Consider the following 21,265-nt stretch of genomic DNA (forward strand, 5'->3'; position numbering starts at 1 on the left):
AGTAGTATATTTTTTTTCCTCATTTGCGTGTCATTTAGCTTCCTTTTATTGGCTCTGCATGCTCTTCAGACAGAGCTGGAAAGAAAAGCAGTTGGGGCTCAGTAGAAGACATAATCAGCCTGGAGTGGAAGGTTCTTTGGAGTCGGCCCTCAGCGATGAAAGACAGAAGAGCTCGTGCAATGCCTGTGTCTCTGAGCCCACCCAGTGATGAATCCTTCGCTCTCTGGAGGACAGAGGTACGTGTAGATTGTAAGAGGAGCACTGTGTTTATTGATTGTGCTTTGGACACTTCAATACTGCCAGATTATTTCTGAAGTCTTCAATAATCGGCACTTTGGCATAGAAAAGCACCAGATATGTAAAAATTGAGAGGAAAAGTGATTTTGCTCAACAAAAACCCTGTAATTTTAATTCTCAAAGACTATTAACAATTAAGTTTAAAATACCTCTCAAGACCGAAAACTCATCTTGGAAATCAATTCCACAATCCACTAGGCCCTCCCTGTTCATGGAGACAGACAGGAAGGAGAATAAAGAAAAAAAGAAGGAGGAACTGAACATCAAGAGAAACAGCAGAAAAGGTCTTTTAAGAAGTCACATTTCCACACACAGATTTACACCACCCCCTCTGTCAGTGTAGAGGATGAACAGCTTATTATAAATTGTAAATAATTAGCTTATTAGAGTTGAGGTTACTTTTAGAACAAACATCATGTTGCTCAAAAAGGTAAAAGCATCAAAATCCCTGAGTCCACAGGCAACCATTCCCCTCCAGGCAGCCAAACACCAAAACACAGGTGTGAACCACAGGGGTTGTGCGAGAAGAGGAGTTTAAAGCAGGACCAGCTACTTTCTGAAGTCTTAGGCAATTCAAACCACAGGAGGGTAAAAAAGGAGAGAGAAAGAAAAAGGCAACTTGGGGGAATTAAAATAAAATGCTACTTCACACATGTGCATGGAAAAACCCAACAAAACCCCACAACACCAAAGCTCCCCCATAAGAGCCTCCAGAGTGCAATGAGAGCACTGAATTTGTACACTTCATTCCCCTAAGTTCACAAACCTCAGATGTAAGTGACCCTCACCAGGTTTTCTCAAATAACCTACCCGTTGAATTATGGAAGTGCTTTCTGTGTCACTTCTGGCACATGAAATACAATTTTCCTCTCCTCCATCCTTCACTCCTCATCCTTGAGGGGTCCATTGGTTGTATCCTGGCTCAATGGTAGTCAATGGGTGTTTTGTTACTGACTTCAGCAGAATGAGGATTTGGCACAGATAGCCGCAGGACCAAAATAAAAAGGCCTTTTATGCCAACTGTGTTCAACTGGCAAGACCCTCTGAGCTAACAGAGGTAGGTTGAGCTGCTGTGAGGTATTTCAGTGCTGCAGGACCCAGCCTGAGGGACCACCTGAACTTGTCACCAGTCTCCACAACTTCAAAGTATCTGTCCCCTAGAGCTAGGGAGGCAAACCAGTAAACCTCTCTCTCCCTGTCCCAGTTTCCACATCCCCAAGGCCACAGCAAGAGAGAGAACGGACACATCTGTAGAAGACCCCTTGGGAAGGACCATGGGCTCACCCACTACAGAAGGATGCTCCTTGGCCAGTGGGATCCTGGCAAGCACAGCAAACCTGCCCCAGCAGGTGGAAGGCAGACATCTGAGAGCACTGGCACCCTCCTCCCATTGAGAGTTACAAAGGAAAAGCAGAGGGAAGGCCAGTATAAACCTGGCAGGTTCTCCCAGCCCCGCTCAAAACAAGGGGGAAAGCTGAGCAGCCCAGGTGTCGAGGTTTGACTGCAGGGCTGGAGCGAACGAGCAACATGGACTTTCACAGGCAGCAGCCAGAGCTGGGTGGAAATGGCCCCTCCTTGGGGATTTCATCTGCTGACACCGGAGTGTTTAAAGCCTGGCACGGCAGCATCCCCGAGCTGGGACAGCCTGTTCCATGCGGAGCTGCACGGCCCCGCTGCCTGTGCTGTGCTGCAGCTGCCTGCAGGGTGTGAACCGACCGGCCCGGACGGGGGCTGGGGGAGGGGGGGAGTGTTCTTTAATTTATTTTTTTTTTTCCCCACAAGGCTGCTTTCTCGGGATCTGATGCTTTTTCACACGTTGGAGTGTACTGCATCCATGCTGCCTGGCTAAAGAGGACTCCTGACAACGCTGCCTGGTAAGAACTGTGTCTCATGCCACATGGGAGTTAGGAAACAAATCCCACCAGCCCCGAAGAAAGGCAGGGGGAATGGAGCTGTGCAGGGGTTTCTGTCCTCTCCAGGCCAGTGCTCAGACATTCTGTATTTACAAGGTTTGTTTTCCCTGACACATTTTACATTAATTCTGGCTGCCCTTTTTAATTTTTTTTTTTAACTGAGTGAGGTTTAATAAGCACTTACAAAACTCTCCTTTAGAGTATATAAAAAAATTGGCCTCCTGGGCAGCTCTCTGCTTCCAGAGAGTACAGGGGATTGTTTTTATGTTTGCAAGCCTTCACTGCAAGGCTGTCAGTGCCAGCAGTAATTCTAAGTGGCAGGTATTTCTCACACATATTTTACAGGGACCTAACTCTTCCCCGTCTCCTGTGGTGGATGGGTAAACCTCAGCTCTTCCAGAAGAAACAGAGAAGCAAGTAAAGCTCCTCAGCACCCCATTGCTGCATTTAGCAAGACAGGCAGCTTCTCTCTCCCTGCAGAAACACAGCCTTAGCCCCCTGCTTCAGGCACTTCACACAGAGTGAAGACTGAGCAAGGAGCAGCTAGCAAGCTGAGTGACAGGGGTCTTTTCTCCTCTCCAGTTAAAATCAAAATAAGGAGGAAAACCATAGTGGGTGACTGTTAGAGGCTATTCTAAGTAGAACTTCAATAGGGGCTGTGTAAGGAAACCTCTGGCAAACAGGAGACAACAGAGGAAGCTCAGACTCTCATTTGAGAAGCATCTGAAGTTGTGCAGGTCTCACGGGGTTTGCCTTTGATACTCAGAGCCCGGAGTCCCCGGGTCCCCGAAGGAGTGCCCACGTTAATCAGAAAGTAAGGTGAAGCCTTCCCTAGCAAATAAGCAATGCAATTATAAAGCCAGTCAATAGTGTAACGCCAGCCAACGTGTTCCAGCGATATTTTGAAACTGTAATCTGATCCTACTGTTTCCATCCTCGTGCCTTGCCTGCTCTCCCTTGTTGCATACTGTACTATTTGAGGCCCAGAGGGCAAAGCGAGCTCTCGCTGTTTGTTCATGATCAGAAACTGCATTTGGAGCGAGAGCTCTGTGTGCACCGCCCACATCACTTTCTTGAGAGTTTCTTAAACTTGCAGCCCGCCGAAGCCCTGCTAGAAGGATCTCTGCAAAACAACCAGAAACACAAACTCCACTTCTGCCTTCAGTTTGCAGCTCTTTTTCACCACGCTAAAAAAAGGCAAAGCCGCAGTGGAAGGCAATCTCTGACTCTGCAGCGTGTTAAGCCTTGCAGGAAACATATGCTTCTATTAAATTGGAAACAGTTTCTAATGCTGTCAGTTTGCTAAATGTAACATGTTCCCCTGGAAGAAGTGGAGCAGTTTTAATGTTTTTGACTAACTGCACACATCCAACCACGTCTGATACGTCTGATAAAGCTGGAATGGGCTCCAATAAATATAGCTTAGAATAAATTACTGCCTCATTAAGTAATTGTTTGGAAAAAGGACAGCAGGTTTTCTAGATTATAGCCATGTTATTAAGGGTGTTTATAATATTAGGAATTCTATCAGGGTAGCAGAAGTTAATGCAAGTTTAAATCAGAGGAGCACTTGTTAGCTTGTTAAAGCATTAAAGGCTGCCCTGGCAGAACCAGAAGGTGGACAAGACTGCACAGGTTGTGAGCATGGAAAGCCAGCAAGGCACACTGCAAACCACTGTGAGGCTGAAGGCAAGAGCAAAAGCCCTGTGCAACTCTGACAATTCCTTTTCAGTGCAAAGCAAGAGGGAGAATATACCAGGGTAACACACCAGGGTTGGAAAACATTTATTTAACATTTACATACAGGCAGGCGGTAGTCTTTACTGGAAAAAAGCAGAACAGGTTTGGATTGCCCAGCAGAAACTGATTTCTGACTCAAAGATCTCAAAGCCAAAATGTCAATCCTCACATGTTGTGCTTCAGACAGGACTTCCCGTGTGCTTCCTTATAAAACAGTGCCCAGAAGATGCAAACAAGCCCCCAGCCTGCCCTTTTTTGGTCTCGTCCTTAACTGAAAGCTTTAGGAATCACACTGTCCATGACTGCCAACCCTGCCACAGCCCTTCACAGGCCTGGCCCTGCTGACCACCAACCACCAGCTCTGAGCCAGATCAGGGCGAAGCTGTCCCCCCTTCCCACCACCAGAAGATGCTTTGTTAGGGCTACCTACTGAGGGGGGAGAGATTTTCCAGGAGATGGGAAAGCTGCCCTTATCTCAGGCCACCTCTGTGCCAAATCTCCTCTGCATCCTTTCCCAGGATGGCTGCACACACGGTCTACTCACAACAGTGTCTGAGCCACCACCAGGAGCCTCCTTCCCTGGGGGTCAGCTTACCTGGGCTCTGTGCTTCAGAGAGACACCAAAAAGAGCCAGGCTGAGGCTGTTTTCAAATTTGGGTCTCCATGTAGCAGCGTTAAAGAAGCAGCCAGGCCTGCCAAGTGTGAATTGAGTTCTACTGTGCTGTGAACACACGGGCTCAGCAATCTGCTGAAGGACCAGGAGCTGCTTTACACACCTGAGCATCAGCAGCAGGAAATCAGAGCTGCAGTAAAGCAAACCAGGCACAGCACTGGGCCAGATCCCCTGACTTTACTACGGGATTAGCTGATTATTCAGCAGACTCTGCTTGTTGGCACCCAAAAATATGGGTGCATTGGCAATGGCAACCCAATGCAAGGGCTTCTACACACAAGCATCCCTGGGATCAGCCCAGCAGCTCTTCCTGCTCCACACCACTGTTTCTTCCCCCAAGTGCTGCACTCTGAGCCTCCTTGCATGGAAGCAGGAGGTTGCTGGTCCCACAGGCAGCACCACAACACCATGAATTCCCGTGTCAGTGAGCAAGGAGCCACGCTGGAGCCGGCGCACACAACTCCATGCTGGGAGAACCAGAGCCATCTCTTCAAGAGGAGGAACAGCAGCAATTAAGATGGCTGTGTACTGCTCCAGGGCCCAGTGCAGCAAAGACTGCCTTCCATTCCTTCCCACTGCAGAGCCAGCAGGCACTGGCACAGATCAAGCGCTGTCTAAAAAGAGACACCTCGCTTGTAAATGAAATTCAAAACAATCATCTGAAAGACCTAGAACAGCGACCAGAAAGTGACACAGGCCGAGAAACACACACATACACACACACTCACTCCCTTTTCACTGCTAAAATTACACGCCTATAATGACAAGATGCTGCTGGTCAGCTCTAAGGGAGAATGATGAAACAGCCAGGCTGGCTGTGCACCCCTCCTCCCCTGCACACAGAACAATGGATGACGGCGCCGTTGTGTTGTGTTGTGTTGAACACGACATCTCTATTGGCACGCACGTGGCACGGGCTGCCTTTTATTTTTAGTGTGTGCAGGGACTGAGCACTGCACACCCATCTCCACTGGACCTGTGCAATTCCTGCAAAGGTTAATGAGAATTGGGTGTGCACCCATGAGGGAGAGACCCCTTCATGTATAATAAGGGAGTTTTTCTCACCTATGTATAATTACTTTGTTTGAATCCTATCGTAGCATCTTCTCCCTGAAGATACCTTGTTTTTCCCCCTTGTCATGGACCCTTAATAAACACATGGTAGGGAGGGACCCCCACACTATTGAAAGAACTGAATGGTTTGCCAAAAAGTAGGTTATTGCTCTGAAAACAGTGTTGAATAAATTATCACAGTCAAACTGAAAAGCAGCAAATGGCAGGAGAGAAGAAGAGGAGAAAGGAAAAAAAAATCCTCTGAAGAAATATATGCTGCAAATGCACCATACAAATCCCACCAATGACAAGTCATTTTAGTTTCTGGCCTGCAAATTTTATTTGCTACCCAGTTTTGCACTACTGAGAATTAGGAGAAAAGAAAGGTGTTTCCGTGGCATTTTTTGAAGTAGCTTAACAAGCACATGAGTTGTTTCCAACATTTTTACTTAAATAAAAGGAACACAACCCTGCAAACAAATACATTCTATGAAAAAGAATCCACTCACCCTGCAAGCTTCTCTTAAAGAGGTGAAAAAGCTGTTGGACATTTCTCCCCCACCAGTGAAAACAAAACAAATTTTTAAAACATAGTTAAAATTTGACAAGAAAGTTTGCTCAGATGGTGTTAAATGATGTTGGAGAAGATGCTAACTGCTGCCCTTTCAGTCCAGTGCACTAAAGCTCATGCATTTGTTGAAATAAAACACGTGTTCCCATGTCCTACACAGGATCCTTCTGAAAACTGACTAAAGGGAACTTTGGCCAACCTTGAGCTATTCTCAACCTGTAATAGCTATGAGTTAGAGACAAAAGAGATTCCATTTTTCATTGCACCTGCTTGATTTCACAACAAAAAGTACTATACAGAAGAGATGTTCTTTAAAACAGCCACCATGGGACCCACGTCTCTTCTATGTGGAGTAATTTAGACTTTAACAAGTAAATAATTTAAACTTATAGGAAAGCACATTTTTAACAGCATATTTTGACACCATGTGTCTGTATTAAGCCTGTATTTTGAGGCATGGTTAGGACATGTTAATTAACACAGAAGAAACTAACTAAACCACAAACTAAAATTTAGTTTAGAAAATTTGGAAATCAGGAGCGGAAAATACAGAAAGAGAACAGCTCAGGAAATGAAATGTCTGAAACTTTATTTCATATTCAGTCAGGCACAACCCACTCACCTCACCCATGATAGTATTATACTGATTTTCCCCACAATTAAAGTCCTCATCCAAGCACACACACATCACGTGTGTGCCCCTGCCAGCAAGGGGAAGCAGAGCAGCGACAGGAAGCTTGACACTGTGTGTCACTCACAGAGAAAATATTCTCTCTCTTCTATTCATTCACAAGCTATTTGTGGAACACTTTAGTTAGAGAAGGAAAGTGGAAGGGTTGTTCAGAAGAGCCAATTTCACCAAGCAGATGGAACAGGAGGGGGAAAGGGGGAGCCAGGTCCCAGCAGAGTAACCCAAGCAGGTTATTGGACCCCATGGGAGTGAGAATCCTGGCCAAAATCCCTGTGACGACAGCACAGGCTCCTGAAGATGAAGGCACTGCTCTGACACAGGGCCAGGAGCAGGCATGAGACCCGACCCACAGCAAATCAGGCCGTGCCTAAAGTGCTGTAATAGAGTGGCTTGTCTCACACAAGGCCCACAGAGCAGTGAGAAAGCAAAACGTAACCACCACTGTTCAAAAAAAACACTGTGGTTTGCACACAAATGCTAGTCTCCTATCTTGATGAAATGCATATTTGAAAAATATGCAAATGATATGCATGCACGTGGATGTGTACCTACTAAAGGCTTTTTTCCAAGGAGAAAGAGTGCCTGTAAAAACACATGAAAAGTAAAGTTTGTGGAGGCACCGGAAGATGATGATGATGTACTTCTGAATTAGAACTTAAAACTTCATTTTGCAGCTACCTGAAGTTAAGACAAAGCTGCCTTTAGGCATCTCAAACTAGTCAGACCTGCTATAGCAGTTGCACAGTCTGCTTCAAATATGCCCTCCACGCTCCTTTCAACCTCCACCCCAACATATATCCGCATAGTTTACCTCCAATCATGGGTGGTTCTTGCTATAGCACAGTTCACTCAACCTTATTGCCTGCCTGGCACGACAGGAGGGCTTTTTAAGACTAATGTTAGAGGCTACTATAAGTAACTGTATGAAAACAGCCAATACTTGTCACATTTCCATTAAAGGTGAGTGTGGCTCAAACAGTACAAGGGTTTCCGGGGTGGAAAACCTGGGATCAAGAAAAACAGTTTTAATTGTTACATCTGAGGAAGTATTAGGGCAAGTTTAGATCTTTCCACAAATTCAGGACTCCTTGAAAAAGGGAACTTCTTTTTTCTGCTACTTCCATATACTACCCAGTTTTCAATATTACATTAAAAGAAAACAACCCATGTTTGAACTCTTCTCTCTGTATTCCATACCAAGAATTCCATTTTTATTCCAACTTCACTGAAAACAAACTGTTTACTTTGCTTTTACACCTTACTGGTGTGCAAGCAAAGTAAACAGGTTTTGGCTCCTAATAATTACACAGAGAGTCATGTCATTCAATGCCACTTAAAACTCAATTCCAGGGTGATATTAAGGTGAAATTTGTGATATTAAGGAGAAATTTAAAACCAATGGTACTCAAAACACTGATCATGTTATACAGGTTGGGAACTTCAGTCCTATGGCAATCCCTCTGATTTTATGCACCAAGCTGAGGAGGGTACCAAACGTGGCCCCTCACTCGAAGAGCAGCGGTCTGACCTGGCCTAATGCAGGGCTCTGAGCATGGCTTTAATTTCACTGCAGCAGCCTGAATCCAGTGTCACTCTGATGTGGTGGTGGTTGCTGTCTCACCTGAGCTAGATGAGCCTCCACCCTCAAAGAAGGGACACATGAAAACCAAAAACTTGCTCTCTGGTGACTTACCAGTTTCTTCGGTCCTTCCAAGCCTTCCCACCCCCAGTCAGAGCTTAAAGCCCTTTCTGAAGGCTCTGAGGCTGCACCCCTCACCCCTGGAGACTGCCCCAACTCTCCCTTGGAAATGCCCGTCGCATCAGGCCTTCCCCACCCCGAAAATCCCCTTTGTGCTGCAGGAATGTCCCAGCCAGCACATCTTCACAGCTCCTCCTGGCCGCTCAGCAATGACAGCCAGCATCTGACACGCTCACAGGAGCCATCGGGGAGGCAGACATGGTGGCAGTGCAGTTTGTGCTCTGCACAGTGACACACAGTGTAATACCCACACAGCCAAGAGACAGGGCAGGACCCTGCTGTGACACACACAAGCCTGTTTCTCCCACTCAACCTCTGCTGCCTCCCAGCCACACGTTTGCTTTGGACCTCAGCTTGGGCTACACTTCAGCACACCCAGGAGCAGTGTTAGCACAGCATTCACAGGCCTTGCCTTCCCCACTCGTGTTGAACAGCCGAGCATTGTTATCTTATTTTTGTTATAGTGTTTGCATTGGTAATGCTGAACAAACCTGAAGCCTCTACTACAGCAAACACAAAAATTGACTCTGTTTATAAAAGAATTAAAGAACTAACGCATGTTGAGAGTCTCTCTGTTTACAGAAAACAGGCACCTCTTCATGACAGCAGTTTCTCTAACTGATGAAAGTTTAGAAATCAAAAGAAGTGGCAGAAAACATGCAATTATATACCCCTGAAGAAAATGAGTGCTGTGCTCAGATTGGCAAATTTCATCTTCCACAAACCACTAATTAGCAAAAGATTCATCAAGACTAAAGATCTCTGCTTAGTGCCAACCTGCTTACATTGAAGCTGAACCTTGCTCTCTCCTTTGAAACACTCCTGATCTTTGGACTTGGTAACTGAAAGCTGCTATTTCTGGCAAGGATTCGTGCGCATGTTTAGGAACCACTGCAACTGGAGCTGTCTCCTTGTGAGCCAGTTACACTACAGAGCTGAGTTAAAAGGAGGTGTCTCTCTTGCTACCTGGCCCTTATGAGAAGTAGATCACCAGAAGACTACTCGCACTTTCAAAGTACTGCCTTCTCCTTGTTTGACAGATTACACTTTTAAGATGTTACATAAAAGCAAAAATAGTCACAAATACTTTGGATCATCTGTCTAGTGTTAGCACTGCCAGAGATGAACTGTGCCAGGAGTGCTTTACATCAGTGTGAAAAAAGTCAGAGTTCCTAAAAAAAATGTTTTCCCAATGAAATATTTATTGAAAAACAAAAAGCAGCTTGTGTGAATGATGGCAAAATCCTTCAAACTAGATACTGCATAAAATCTGCTGTACTTCATGGAAGCTAAAAAAATAAATTTTGAATATGAAGTTTGAGTGCTTCCTTGCTATTAGGACATTATCTCAAAGTCCTTGATGCCTCTCAGGCAGACAATTTGAGCACTTGGTATATTTATGTTATTATTTCCCCTGTGAAAATCTTTATTTCATCTTTCCCATTAAAAAAGAGCAGGTGTATAAAGAAACACAATTACAACTCTTAATAAATCAGCACCTAGAGATGTATTTAACACACTTTAAGACAAAACCTGAGGGACCTATGGCTATCAGGTTTCTTTTTGTTTGTTTCCAATCAGCTTCAGAGAAAAAGAAATCAGCTTGACACAAAAATCAAAGCAGCATTTTAATATGCACAAAGTCTAGCTTCGTTTGTTCAGCAGTCCAATCCAGTTCCTGCAGAAAAGGAGTGGGTGGCTGCTGCTACCAACTTAAATGGAAGCAGGATCAGTCACGAGAGGAGGAATATCTAGAGCTGTTACATTGGATGCTGCAATACTTGCCTGAACAATGGAAGGATTCCGAAGGAAACGCTCTTGGATACCTGTCCAGCAGCACAAACTCCTAATCCTCCTCCTCTCTCTACCACCACCTGGTTCACGATGTTATATGAGAGCCCAAAGATGCCATCCTATTATGCCAAAGGCATGCATTTTAACTTCAGCCAGAAAGGGCTAGTTTCAATTTCCCCTGCTAAATCAGCTGGCTAATTTCTGTAGCAATCATTTGAAAACATAATTCGTTTTTATAGTTTGTTTTACCATGTGAAAGCTTCCTGTGCCCTTAGATGCAAACTGAAGTGCCTCTGTCAATTTTGTACCCTGTGAGAAGTCCATAAGACACAGGAACCTTCACTCGTGCAGATGCATGCCTAAAATGATCAGAATGAAAAAAAGCTAGAAAGCGTTGTTTGAACTCACACACATTGCAAGTGCTCACTCATTTGAGAGACGCAAATACAAAACTGGTGTTTGGGGCAGCCAAGCCCTCTCCCACCGCTGTTTGAGCAATAGTGCATTCTCGAGTGGCAAAATCCAGCACTCACTGACGGCAGGGAGAGTCACCCTGATGACTGCACCAGGCACCAGATGAAAAAGCCTGGATTTCCCTGCTCCCGAGAGCCTCGGATTTGTCTGAGCACACGCTGCCACACGCAACAGCTCTGGCGTGCTGCACTGAAGTTCGGCTGAAGAAGCTGACAGCCTTTCCCCCCCGGATGGAGATAAAATGGGCAGATTCGCTTTATTTTACACCAGCAGCTGACCCACAGCTGCAAATCAGCCACCGAGGGGCCCACTGGACAGCACACGAGCCTCTCCATAGATTTCCAACTAAAGTGGCCCTGGCTTTTGCAGCTGTGTTTCACAAAATGCAAGAAATGACAGCAGGTAACTGTACTTCTATTTTCATGCTTAGGAATAACTTATTTTTCCAGATCCTGATGTGAATAAAGCAGCCAACGCTCCAAATCAAAGTGGCACCGCAAAAGGATTTTTCTTCAAGTGTTCATCAACCCCGAAGAAAATCCTAATAAATATACATTTTTGCCGTCTCTTCCAAAAGATGCACCACCTTACTCACAAAATCCCCCCTTGACGCCTCTGCCTCTCTGCGCTGGCGGTGCTCCCAAGGAAGACCCATGCGCGCTATTGCTCAGGGAAAAGACAGGCTAATCCCCAGCCCTAACACCAACCCCTGAAAAGGGCCGGGCAGCGGGGCCAGCCGGGTCCTGCCCAGCCATATGTCAGCTTTGCTACAGCGGAGTGAAAGTCTCCCCCAGGCCCTTTCAGCTCCCCCGGCACTACAGCACGCACTTCTCGGCGCTCCCTGAATCCCCCGCTCTTGCTGGGAGAACGGAGCCGGGCTGCAGCCCCCAGCTCCAGGGGCTCCGGGGCGCACACCGAACTTACCGGGGTGCCGCGGCTTTCCTGGCGTCGGAGGGAGCCCGGCTCCGGGGAGCACAGGCGGCCGCGCTGCCGGGGCCGGCACAGCCACCTCGACAGAAAAGTACATTCCAGCTCCCCGCACCTGCTTCGGCTCGGGATCCCCCCGCATCGGCGGGGGAGGGGGCGTATTTTAAGGTCAACTTCGCCGCTCTCCCTCCTCTGCTCATCTCAGCACGAACCCCCCCACCCTCCCCGGAGGACAGGGGGAGGATCCCCGCCCCGGGCTCGCCGCCCCCTGCCCCCCCCACCCCGATGCCTCGCAGCCCCCCAGCCCCACTCACCACATGCAGCTCCACCTGAGAACTAAAGCATGGAGAGGGGGAGGTCGGAAACTCTCGCCCTAGAGCAGCTCCATATGTCGCTCCTCGCCTCGCCGCTCCGGGGAGGGGCCGGGTGGGATGCGGAGGAGGAGGAAGAGGAGGAAAAGAGGAGGAGGCAGGAGCAGGCGGCGTGAGGATTTAAGCCTCCGCTCTGCCCCGGCGGCTGCGATCACGCAGCATTATACAATGGAGGAGGAGGAGAGGAAGGAGGAGAAGGAGGAGGCACCACCAGCCCCGGCTCCCAGCACTTGCCGCCAGCACTGACGACAGGGGCGGCTCCGGCGAGCTCCTCACCCTCCGGCCCGCGTCAAAGCTCCGCCTCGGCCCCGGCCTTCCTCCCCCGCCCCCCCAACCCCCGCGGCTGCTGCCGCTGCTCCTGCTCCTCCTCCTCCTCCTCCTCCTCCCCCGCTCCGGCTCCCCGCGCTGCCCACGCGTGCCCCGGCCCCCGCCGCCGCCGCGGCTTCCCCGGGGAGCACCGGGCCGGCACAAAGGCGGGTGCCAGCGCGCCCCGACCGCAAATATGACAAGTATCCCTGCTATCCGGCGGCGGGGACCCGGCCGGGGCACGGGGCTCCGCCAGCCCTGCTCCCCGCGCGGGGCTGGCCCCGCATTGTCCCGGTACAACCCAAAATTGTCCCCCCGACACCTGCGGTGAGCCCCCGGCCCGGCCAAGCGCAGCGGGGGCCAGGGGGGATGCGGAGAAAGTCCAGAGCCCTGCCAGCCGCCCCCCGCCCCGGGACCTCACCTGGGAGCCGAGGGAGGCGGCGGCCCCCGTCCGTGGAATCCTCGCTGCTAATTTGGGCTGTGCAGACACCACCGAAGCACAAAAATGAGGCCAAACGGAGATGTTCGAGCGCGCGAAGACTTTGGGGAAGGAGGGAAGCGCTCGGCACCAGGCGCTATCTGGAAAGAAGATGATTATTTTAAGTCACCTCAATGACTGAGTTTTGAAAGGGGCTGTAATCCCAGCCGGCGCTGTTAAAGGCGATTCAAACACCTTACAGTATTGGCTGTAGCCCCAGCAGGCATCTCGGATCGTTCCGGCCTTTCATGTTCCACTAAACCGGTTGTACTTCGGGACAATAAAGCTTTAAGACCTAATATAAAGGCGATTATTAGTCATTAATACCACGACTCATTTAGGTATTATGCTCAAAACGGTCTGTAATGATTTGTGATCAATCAAGATGATAGTCTTACTAGAAACTAAGTTCCATTTTCAGTTAGAAAACCGAAAAGGAAAAGGATACCTTTAGAAGAAAGGTTTTCTCGCTCTGGAAACTGTATCTGACAAAAATCCACAAAGGAAAAACAACACCAAACCATTAAAACAGTGAATCTGCCAAAATAAAAGGAGACTAAGTGCTGATTTTATGGATTCTTAAAATTAGAATTGAAAAGGCCCCATCACGTTGATGTTAAAACACCAGGACTGGCACTTGAGCACTCTGCTGAACTCACTAAAAATAAAAGAAAGGACATCAGATCTAAAAACTGACATTTTATTTTGCAGGTTTGGAGGCCTCAGCACACCTTTCTCTTTCCACCCGTGCTATTCCTTTGAGGAGATCCAAGCTCTGTCATCCCTTATCTGTGGCAGAGTTAATCCTAAACCAATCTGCAAAGCAATTCGCGAGTCATTTACTAGATTTTGACGAGTGATTTGCGAATTGCCCAGGAGCTGGCAAACATTAAAACCAGAATCTCCCGGGCTGGATACTTTCCAGCAGCAAGGCACTGAAATTTGGTCCTTCTGCCTGGGGAAACAAGTCTCTCCCTGAAATTACCAGCTTCACAACAAAATCACTAAATAAAAGGAAAAGGTTCATCTTCTTTAGGGCCTGAGTGATACCTGTTCGGTGGTATCACTTCTAGGTCAGCTTCTGCCTACTCAAAACCCACACAGAATATTTGTAATACTTGCACACTGTTGGCTGGGTTGTTTGGGGGGTGTTTTTTGCATGCCAGACTCACTGAATTTCGGGGCCCCATTCCACCCTCCTTTACAGCAGATTTGTAACCCAGCGGGACCTGGCCTTGCGCAATCGCGCCGTGGATGCGCCCAGCCGAGCAGCGCTGCCTTCCGGAGCTCAAAGTCCGCAGCAGGTTTACAGTGCCCGTGCCTGGGTGTGTGCGCGCTATCACCGGCACCAGAGGCACAACCACAAACATTTGCTAAATAAGCAGCTGGGCTCCAGCCCGATGTGCACAGCCCTTGCCATGTTACAGTCGGCAGTAAAAAGCCTGAGCCTGTGTCATTCGAGTTTTAAACGCTTCTGACTCCGCTCGGTTGCTCCAATTTTACATCGGCATAAGAAAAAGCTCGCCGCCCCTTCTGTTTCCTACTGTAACTCTCCCGAGTCTTTCTTGGCAGGAGTTTACAGTCACGCTGTAACTCAGATAGTGCCTCCGAACACAACTAGTACAACCTGCATCCACACTCAGAAGCACTCCCAGCTGAGCATAGGTCACGATACGAATCGATACGAATAGAGCTCCTTCCCGTGCTTCGCGCACAGCCCAGGCTCCAGCGCGGCGGGACGAGGTTGGGCTAGGCAAGGAGAATAATCCCGCGGCTGCCTGCTCCTCACATGGCCTCGCACCTGATTGAGGGAGACCTTCCTGGCCAAGAAACTCCGCCCTCAGCTCTGGAGAAGCCTGAGCAGAGGGTGTCTGCGACACCCAAATGCAGTTTGCTGAGCACTTCAGTAAGCAGGAGAAGCAGCCTGCAATGGAGGCACGGAATGCCGTGCTTAGGAAGTGTGCCGGCAGAGGCTTCCAGAGCCTGCGGGAGCGGGAGGGGGAAACAGTCTGAGCGTCTGCAAGGAGGAGCCACCCAAAATGCATCCCGTTTCAGAACCATGCATGTACGGGTTTCCCAGGAAGCAGTAGCACAGGTTTAGCTGTGCAGTCCTAGCCTTGACAGAGGCCTGTGAGCTGCTCACATGTGAAGATGACACAGTAAAAGAGAAGGAGCTGAGCTGTGCCTTTCTGCAGCAGTACCGACCTGATGTGGGCTACAGGCAGAGCCTGAGTGCAGCCCTGTCTTTGAGCAAGGATGGTCAAAGCCTGTCTGATTGAGGCCAGGTCTCATGAAAATAATCATTCAAAAACCACTCCTGCATTGAAGATAAATAAATGAACAAGGTAATAAATGAACAAACAGAAATCAAAGATTGGGAAGGAGGAAACAGACACTGGACTTCATAAATCAATTCATTAGAAACACTACAGACTGCCAGGTAATCTGCCCATCAACACGGATGCTAATTAGGAAAGAATGGCAAAGTTTGTGCTGGAATGTTGGCATCCCTTGCATATTTCAAAAATAGAGGGAGTGAACTGCTTCCTATGATTCTAATTGAATCTTTGGCCTTTTCCTTTCTGATTGCAATATGTATGAATACTATGAGATTTCATCAGGTAATTGTTCAACACAACTTCATTTTCTCCCTGGCTGTCTTTGCTTTGGTGCATGCAGAAGATGGCAGGCAAACACCTAACACTGCCCCCAATGCAGACAACTTTTTACAAATAGAGACCCCCTCAGCAGTGGTACCCTGGGAGAAGCCAGACAAAGGGCCTGCCTACAGCAAAGCTGCTCGTTCCACCCGAGCAGAGAGGCTCTCCTGGGTAAGGAGAAAGCATGCCGCAAGCAAAGGCACGGTGAAACACTGCTCACACCTCGTGCAGGCTCTCTTCAGGCCCAGCACTGACCTCCAGGAGTAGGGCCCTTCTCATGTGCGGCTCAGCCACAAATAAAAACTAGTTCCTCAGTAAAAAACTGGGGTGCTGCATTACTGCAGCCTGCACCTGTACACAAGCAGGCAGGGAGCTGCACCTGGGAGCTGGGCAGCTTTCCTTGGGATTTCAATGGCTTTTTCTCCTTTTTCTGCTGGTGCAACTCTAACACGGCTGTCCCATGTGTCCTAAAGCACAGGAGTCAGTAAAAACCCTGATGATCCACTCCTTCTCACTCCAGTTTTAGCTCTTCCCCCCCATACCTTCATTTTCTCCTTTAGTTCATATTTTTCTCCTTTAATGTGTTTGTGGCAGTAGGAGAAACACTGTTCCCTAGAATGCATAACATGCTTAATTATCATTCTCGGTTAGTTCTCTAGGAAAAAAAAAAACCCTACAGGAGAAATCAGTTTAATTAATGAGTATGACCAAATGCAGCCTTAGTTTTAATGCAGTATCATATATTATATGTCCAGTTGGGCAGTTGATCTTCTTTGGGTAAAATGAACAGCTATGCAAAAAACGAGGGAGTTCATGAATCAATATTCTGAGTGCAACTAACCCCTTTTGTATAGTTGTTCTAAGCTTCCTACAGATGTTGATGAAAATATCAGTTCCCAAATACTGCTTTTTGCTTTGGTAATGCAGGATCAGGCCTGTACAGTCTAGTAACAGGAAGCTATTGCTTGGCAGTACCAAGGGTTGTGCCGCATGGTAAATTCATTAAGTAATTAAGGAATAAAACCCAACTCTTAACTCCAGGATAGCTCTCAAACAGCCACACCAAATAAAAATCCTGAGTGTGTATGAATGACAGGGGCAGCAAGGTTTCATCTGATTGTAAGATTTGGTGATTTAGATGTTTTTCAGAAGGGCTACTCTTCACATACTAAATTATTAAGGAAATATTATGGAACAGGATTATCAGGAAAGAAAAAAAAAAAGCAGTGTGCATTAGCTGGCTTAGTCAGAGGAGGTTTTGCTGCATTCCTCATGCAGGGAGATGACTCCCTCCCTCTGTAATTCCCTGTGCACTCCCAGTCCTCTGGAGACTGTTGGTGTGCATCATCCTTGCTCCAGCTGAAAGACTGTCCTCTGACAGAGGTTCTGGCTGCCTACCATTGCTGTGTATCTCCTCACATCTTTCTGCCTTTTAATAAAACTCTGTGTTCCTTTTCAAATCCCTTTCAGGCTGCATCCCTTGCAAGATGTGCTTCATTCCTGGCCCAGGCCAGACTGTTCACACTGGCACTGCCTGTATGGCACACAGGCTCCTAAAACAGTCTCTCCTTTCCAATCCTGCTTCTTGTAACACAGTGAATTGTACTCTGCACTGAGCTGAGTTTTAAACAATTTCAGGCTGCTTTTCTTTCCCTTTCAGTGCTCACTCTGCAGTCTCTATCAAAAGCACAAGTCATTCTTTTCTGGAACACTTGGTTACTTTTTTGAAGAGAGGCTACGCTGATGTCCTGATATTCATCTCATACCAGGGCCAGTGGATCAAGGGGAAAAAAATCTGCAGATAAAACCAAAGCTTATGTTTTAGAGCTGAGGAGGGAATAGTTCTAATCAAGAAAAAACACACAGAAACGGTGGAGAAAAATAGAGATGGCCAGTCTTCAGGCCTAATTAACCACTGGTGTAAACAGATGTCACTGCAATCAAGCCAGAAGACTTTGGGCCACCCACCAGCCTTGAGCACAAACCCAACATGAGCCTGAAAATCTTAACAACGTGGGGCTGTCAAACATGCAAGCCACACACACTTCAGCACAAAGGTGCCCACACATCCTCAGTGCTGAGGGACCACCTGCTCCTGGGTCACCAGGGGAGAACAGCTCTGCTGCTCTGCCTCGCCCTGAGTGCTGCACACACTACAGCCCTCACCTGCAGCAAAGCTACTCCTACAAAGCTCCCCATGGAGCCATACATTCCTGGAGCACAGATGCCCCTAAACACTCTTGGAACCTGAAAGAGGCCTGGGTGCACAGGCAGGTTGGAAAGAGGCCTGGGTGCACAGGCAGCTGCTCAACCCTGCTCAGATGCCAAAGGCTTGAGAAACCAAATGGGGCCACCAGTGAGGTGACCAGAAGCTTCTAGAAGTGAATGTTCCTGCTCAGATTTGCTGCATTAAAGCATTATACAACAGTTACAAGGAGTTTGAGGCTGGGAGGGCACAATGGAAATGGTGTTGTGGTTACAGTGCTGATGTTGCACAGCATTTCAATGTTAAGCAGGACTTAAACCAAAACTAAAACTGGAGTTAAATGTGTTTGTGCTCAGATGCATTACCAGAAAAAAAAACCAAAAACAAAACAAAAACCAAACCAACAACAAGCGATCTCAATCCTTATTTATATGAAAACATGAGTTAATACATGGACATCCAAATGAATGCACCCACCTATAACTGCTTTTGCTGGCTGGAATACAATCTGTAAAGCACATTAATGTTCCTATGCAGATTTGGGGGCTTAGGCCTACTGTTTAAAACTAGTTTTTGCAGCTCCTTAGAGCCTCTAGATTCAGAGAATGCTTACCAAGAAAGAGGCATTTTCAAAGTAATTCAAATTTGCAATGATAAATTCTTTCTCTGACTGTCCCAGGTGCAAAATTCTTTACAGACGATGTTTATCTGCACTCCTTTCAGACAGAGGTTTCTGAGGGTCTAATTTTAAATAAACGGTGGGTGACCTACACCACTTCTTTAAAAAAAAGCAAAAAGCCAAAACCAACAAACCCCAATAAAACAGAAGTTGAATCTGTAGGGCCAAATTCAGAAGAGGAAGAAAAAAAAAGGAGCTGGCAGAAAACCTAGCACAAGAACATCAAATGTAGCAGCATTAACTCCCACTGCCATTCTGTTCCTCTACAAATTACTGAAGTTCATACAGAACTGAACTCATTGAGTCAATGCAGTGAATGCACAAATCTTTCTGTTTTAACCCTTCACAAAATGTGTAACTCCTTAGATTATGTGCAAAGAGGAGATAAAAAAAAAAAAAGACTGAATGAGTACATCAGATGCTTTTAGTGACTATGCCTGTGGTAATGATTCATTTTGTCTTTCTACATTCCCCAGTGCTAGCACGGCTAAGAGTCAGCAGAAGCTCATACTGCATATGCAGGTAAACAGACTGTGGGTGATGTCTGCATTTCTTTACCTAAAACCACCCTGTAACCGTCAGAAATGCATTTTATCTTTCTGAAGAAAAAGGGAACTGCACAAATTAATTGAGGTTCTCCTCTAACCTTTTTTTTATGTTCTTTCACTTTAAAGGAAGCTGTTCATTTATAGTGACCATTAGCCAAAGGCTGAAAGAGGTTTACACCTAATTAGTATTCCCAAGCAAGGATGAAACACTAAATCATTGCAAACCCACCCAGCATTTAGGTCCTACCAACAGGACAAAGGAAAAAAAGCTGAAAATCCACCATTTATCATCAGAGTCCCCTTCCTTTCACATCTCTTAATGGTCTCTTTCTTCCTCCCACAGCGATTCTGGGATGATAATGTCCTTGAAATGTGGCAAGGGTCTGGGAGAGGGGCACCTCTCCTGCCTGGTCACACCCATAGGATATAGCACGTGTCGACATTTACAGGAGTAAATAGCAAAAAAAAAGCAAAGGAAAATAGTATGGGGAAAAAAAAAAAAAAAAAAGAAAAACAGAAAGAAAGAGAAAAGAGATGTCCTGAGCAGGCATGGATGTAGGGAAGAAGGAGATGCATGTGGCATAAACTATGGTGGTTTTCTGTGACAGCCATAAGAAAGTTGCTCAAACAGTAATAATTGACTCCTTTTATTTTTATTTGAGCCGTGGCGAGGGGGCAGAACAGAGGCACAATTGGAGTACAGAGGGAAACAAGCCAAGGGAAAAGAGTGGACCCAAGAAACAAGGAGGAAGAGCTGCATTCCCGTTGATGGTGCTGCTACCGAGTCCAGGGTCCTCCCTTGTTTGACCACTGAACATCACGACGAGAGGAAAATAGCACGAGGTGTATCACTGAGGCTTTCCCCGCTCCTTCTCCCAGCCACAAACTTTCCCAGCACACGTGGGATGGGCAGAAGGCTCCCAAACCCCTCTCCTTCACAGAGATCCACTTTCCTACAGAGGTTCGACTTTGCAAACCAGTTTCTACAGGATTCGTTTGTAAAAGGGAAGGTGCCAATGACTGAGCCACAACTCCTGCCTGCCGAGTGCAGTCCCTGCCCAGCCAGAGCAGCCGGCCCCAGCTACTGCACAGAGAGGCACCGGACCCTTTGCAGGAGCTGGGCAGAGAGAGGCACCCTCGCCAGAGGCTCACAGCAAGGGGCCAGCCAAGCCAAGGAGGGATGGTTGTCCATCTGCTATCACTCACGCCCCAGTGCATTTTCTAATCATACACACTCAGGGGACATTCCTAGTAGGTTTTCTGCTAAGCAAAAAATTCATAATAAACCCCAGCTACTTTGCTTGCTTACCTATTACCTACAGTAGAGTTAACCTTCATGTTAAATCTTTTTATTTTTCCCTCTGAATCTGCTCTTCTGCTAACTTTACTGTACTCTTGCTGGATGTTCAGACCCTGCCACAAGAGCAAAAGAAGTTAGGCAGCTGTCAAAGTGCTGATAATTTGACTCTACATAGATACCCAAATACTATTGCCAAGCAGGTCAGCATACAGAAACTGCTTTTTGCTGGCAGTGCTCTTCAAAGAAAATCTTCCTTCTCTGAGCAGCTGGGAAAGTGCAAGTGCCCACTCCTTACTCGACCTGTGAGGTTCATAGAAAGAGCTGCCCCCGAGAACATCAGTGCATTACCCCTGCCAGCAAAAAGGGAGGCCTGGCATTTGATGGGTTTGTTTCTGTTTTAAAACCAGAACAAATTAAACCAAATCACCTCTGTCAGACAAACACTGTCTTCCATGAGATGTTCAGGTGAAAGACCTCAGGCTCCCAAGATCTTTTTGCTAGCTGCCACAGCTGATGTGAGCACAATAATGAGAAGGAAATGCATTTGTTGTTTTGAACTTCACTTTCTTTCATTTAGCAAAGATTCCCCTTAAATAAATGGAAGTAGGGAGATCTTGGAATAAGCCTTAGCAAGTTTTAATCACACTTTTTCTTCTTGCAAGCGAGCCGTCATTCAGTAGCTAGGTGGTTCTAAATAAAGAACTCTAGTCAACAACAGGAAATAACTCCCACAGAAAAAAAAGAGCAGAATACAAACTCGCAGCAACTCTCGTACAGAGCTCACAACGGCCTTTTGTTCCATGCACATTAAGTCCAAAATCTTTA

General features: G+C 47.1%; 1 protein-coding gene across 7 annotated transcripts in view; it reads right to left on the reverse strand.

Annotated features, from left to right (window-relative positions):
• SERTAD2 (SERTA domain containing 2) overlaps positions 1-21,265 on the reverse strand; it is a 79,059-nt gene that overhangs the window by 9,142 nt on the left and 48,652 nt on the right. For 2 of the 7 annotated variants that reach the window (XM_014268741.3, XM_026794936.2), the window contains exon 2: positions 12,991-13,148. The exons of 1 other annotated variant lie outside the window; for it this stretch is intronic. Coding sequence is in view for 1 of the 6 variants with exons in the window: in XM_014268744.3 (XP_014124219.2) it covers positions 11,890-12,092 (203 nt within the window). In the remaining 5 variants the exon portion in view is untranslated. 4 more of the 7 variants (XM_074537004.1, XM_005489385.4, XM_014268744.3 and 1 more) reach the window with 4 other exon arrangements.

This window comes from Zonotrichia albicollis, chromosome 3 (assembly GCF_047830755.1).
Source record: "Zonotrichia albicollis isolate bZonAlb1 chromosome 3, bZonAlb1.hap1, whole genome shotgun sequence".
Lineage (NCBI taxonomy): Eukaryota > Metazoa > Chordata > Aves > Passeriformes > Passerellidae > Zonotrichia > Zonotrichia albicollis.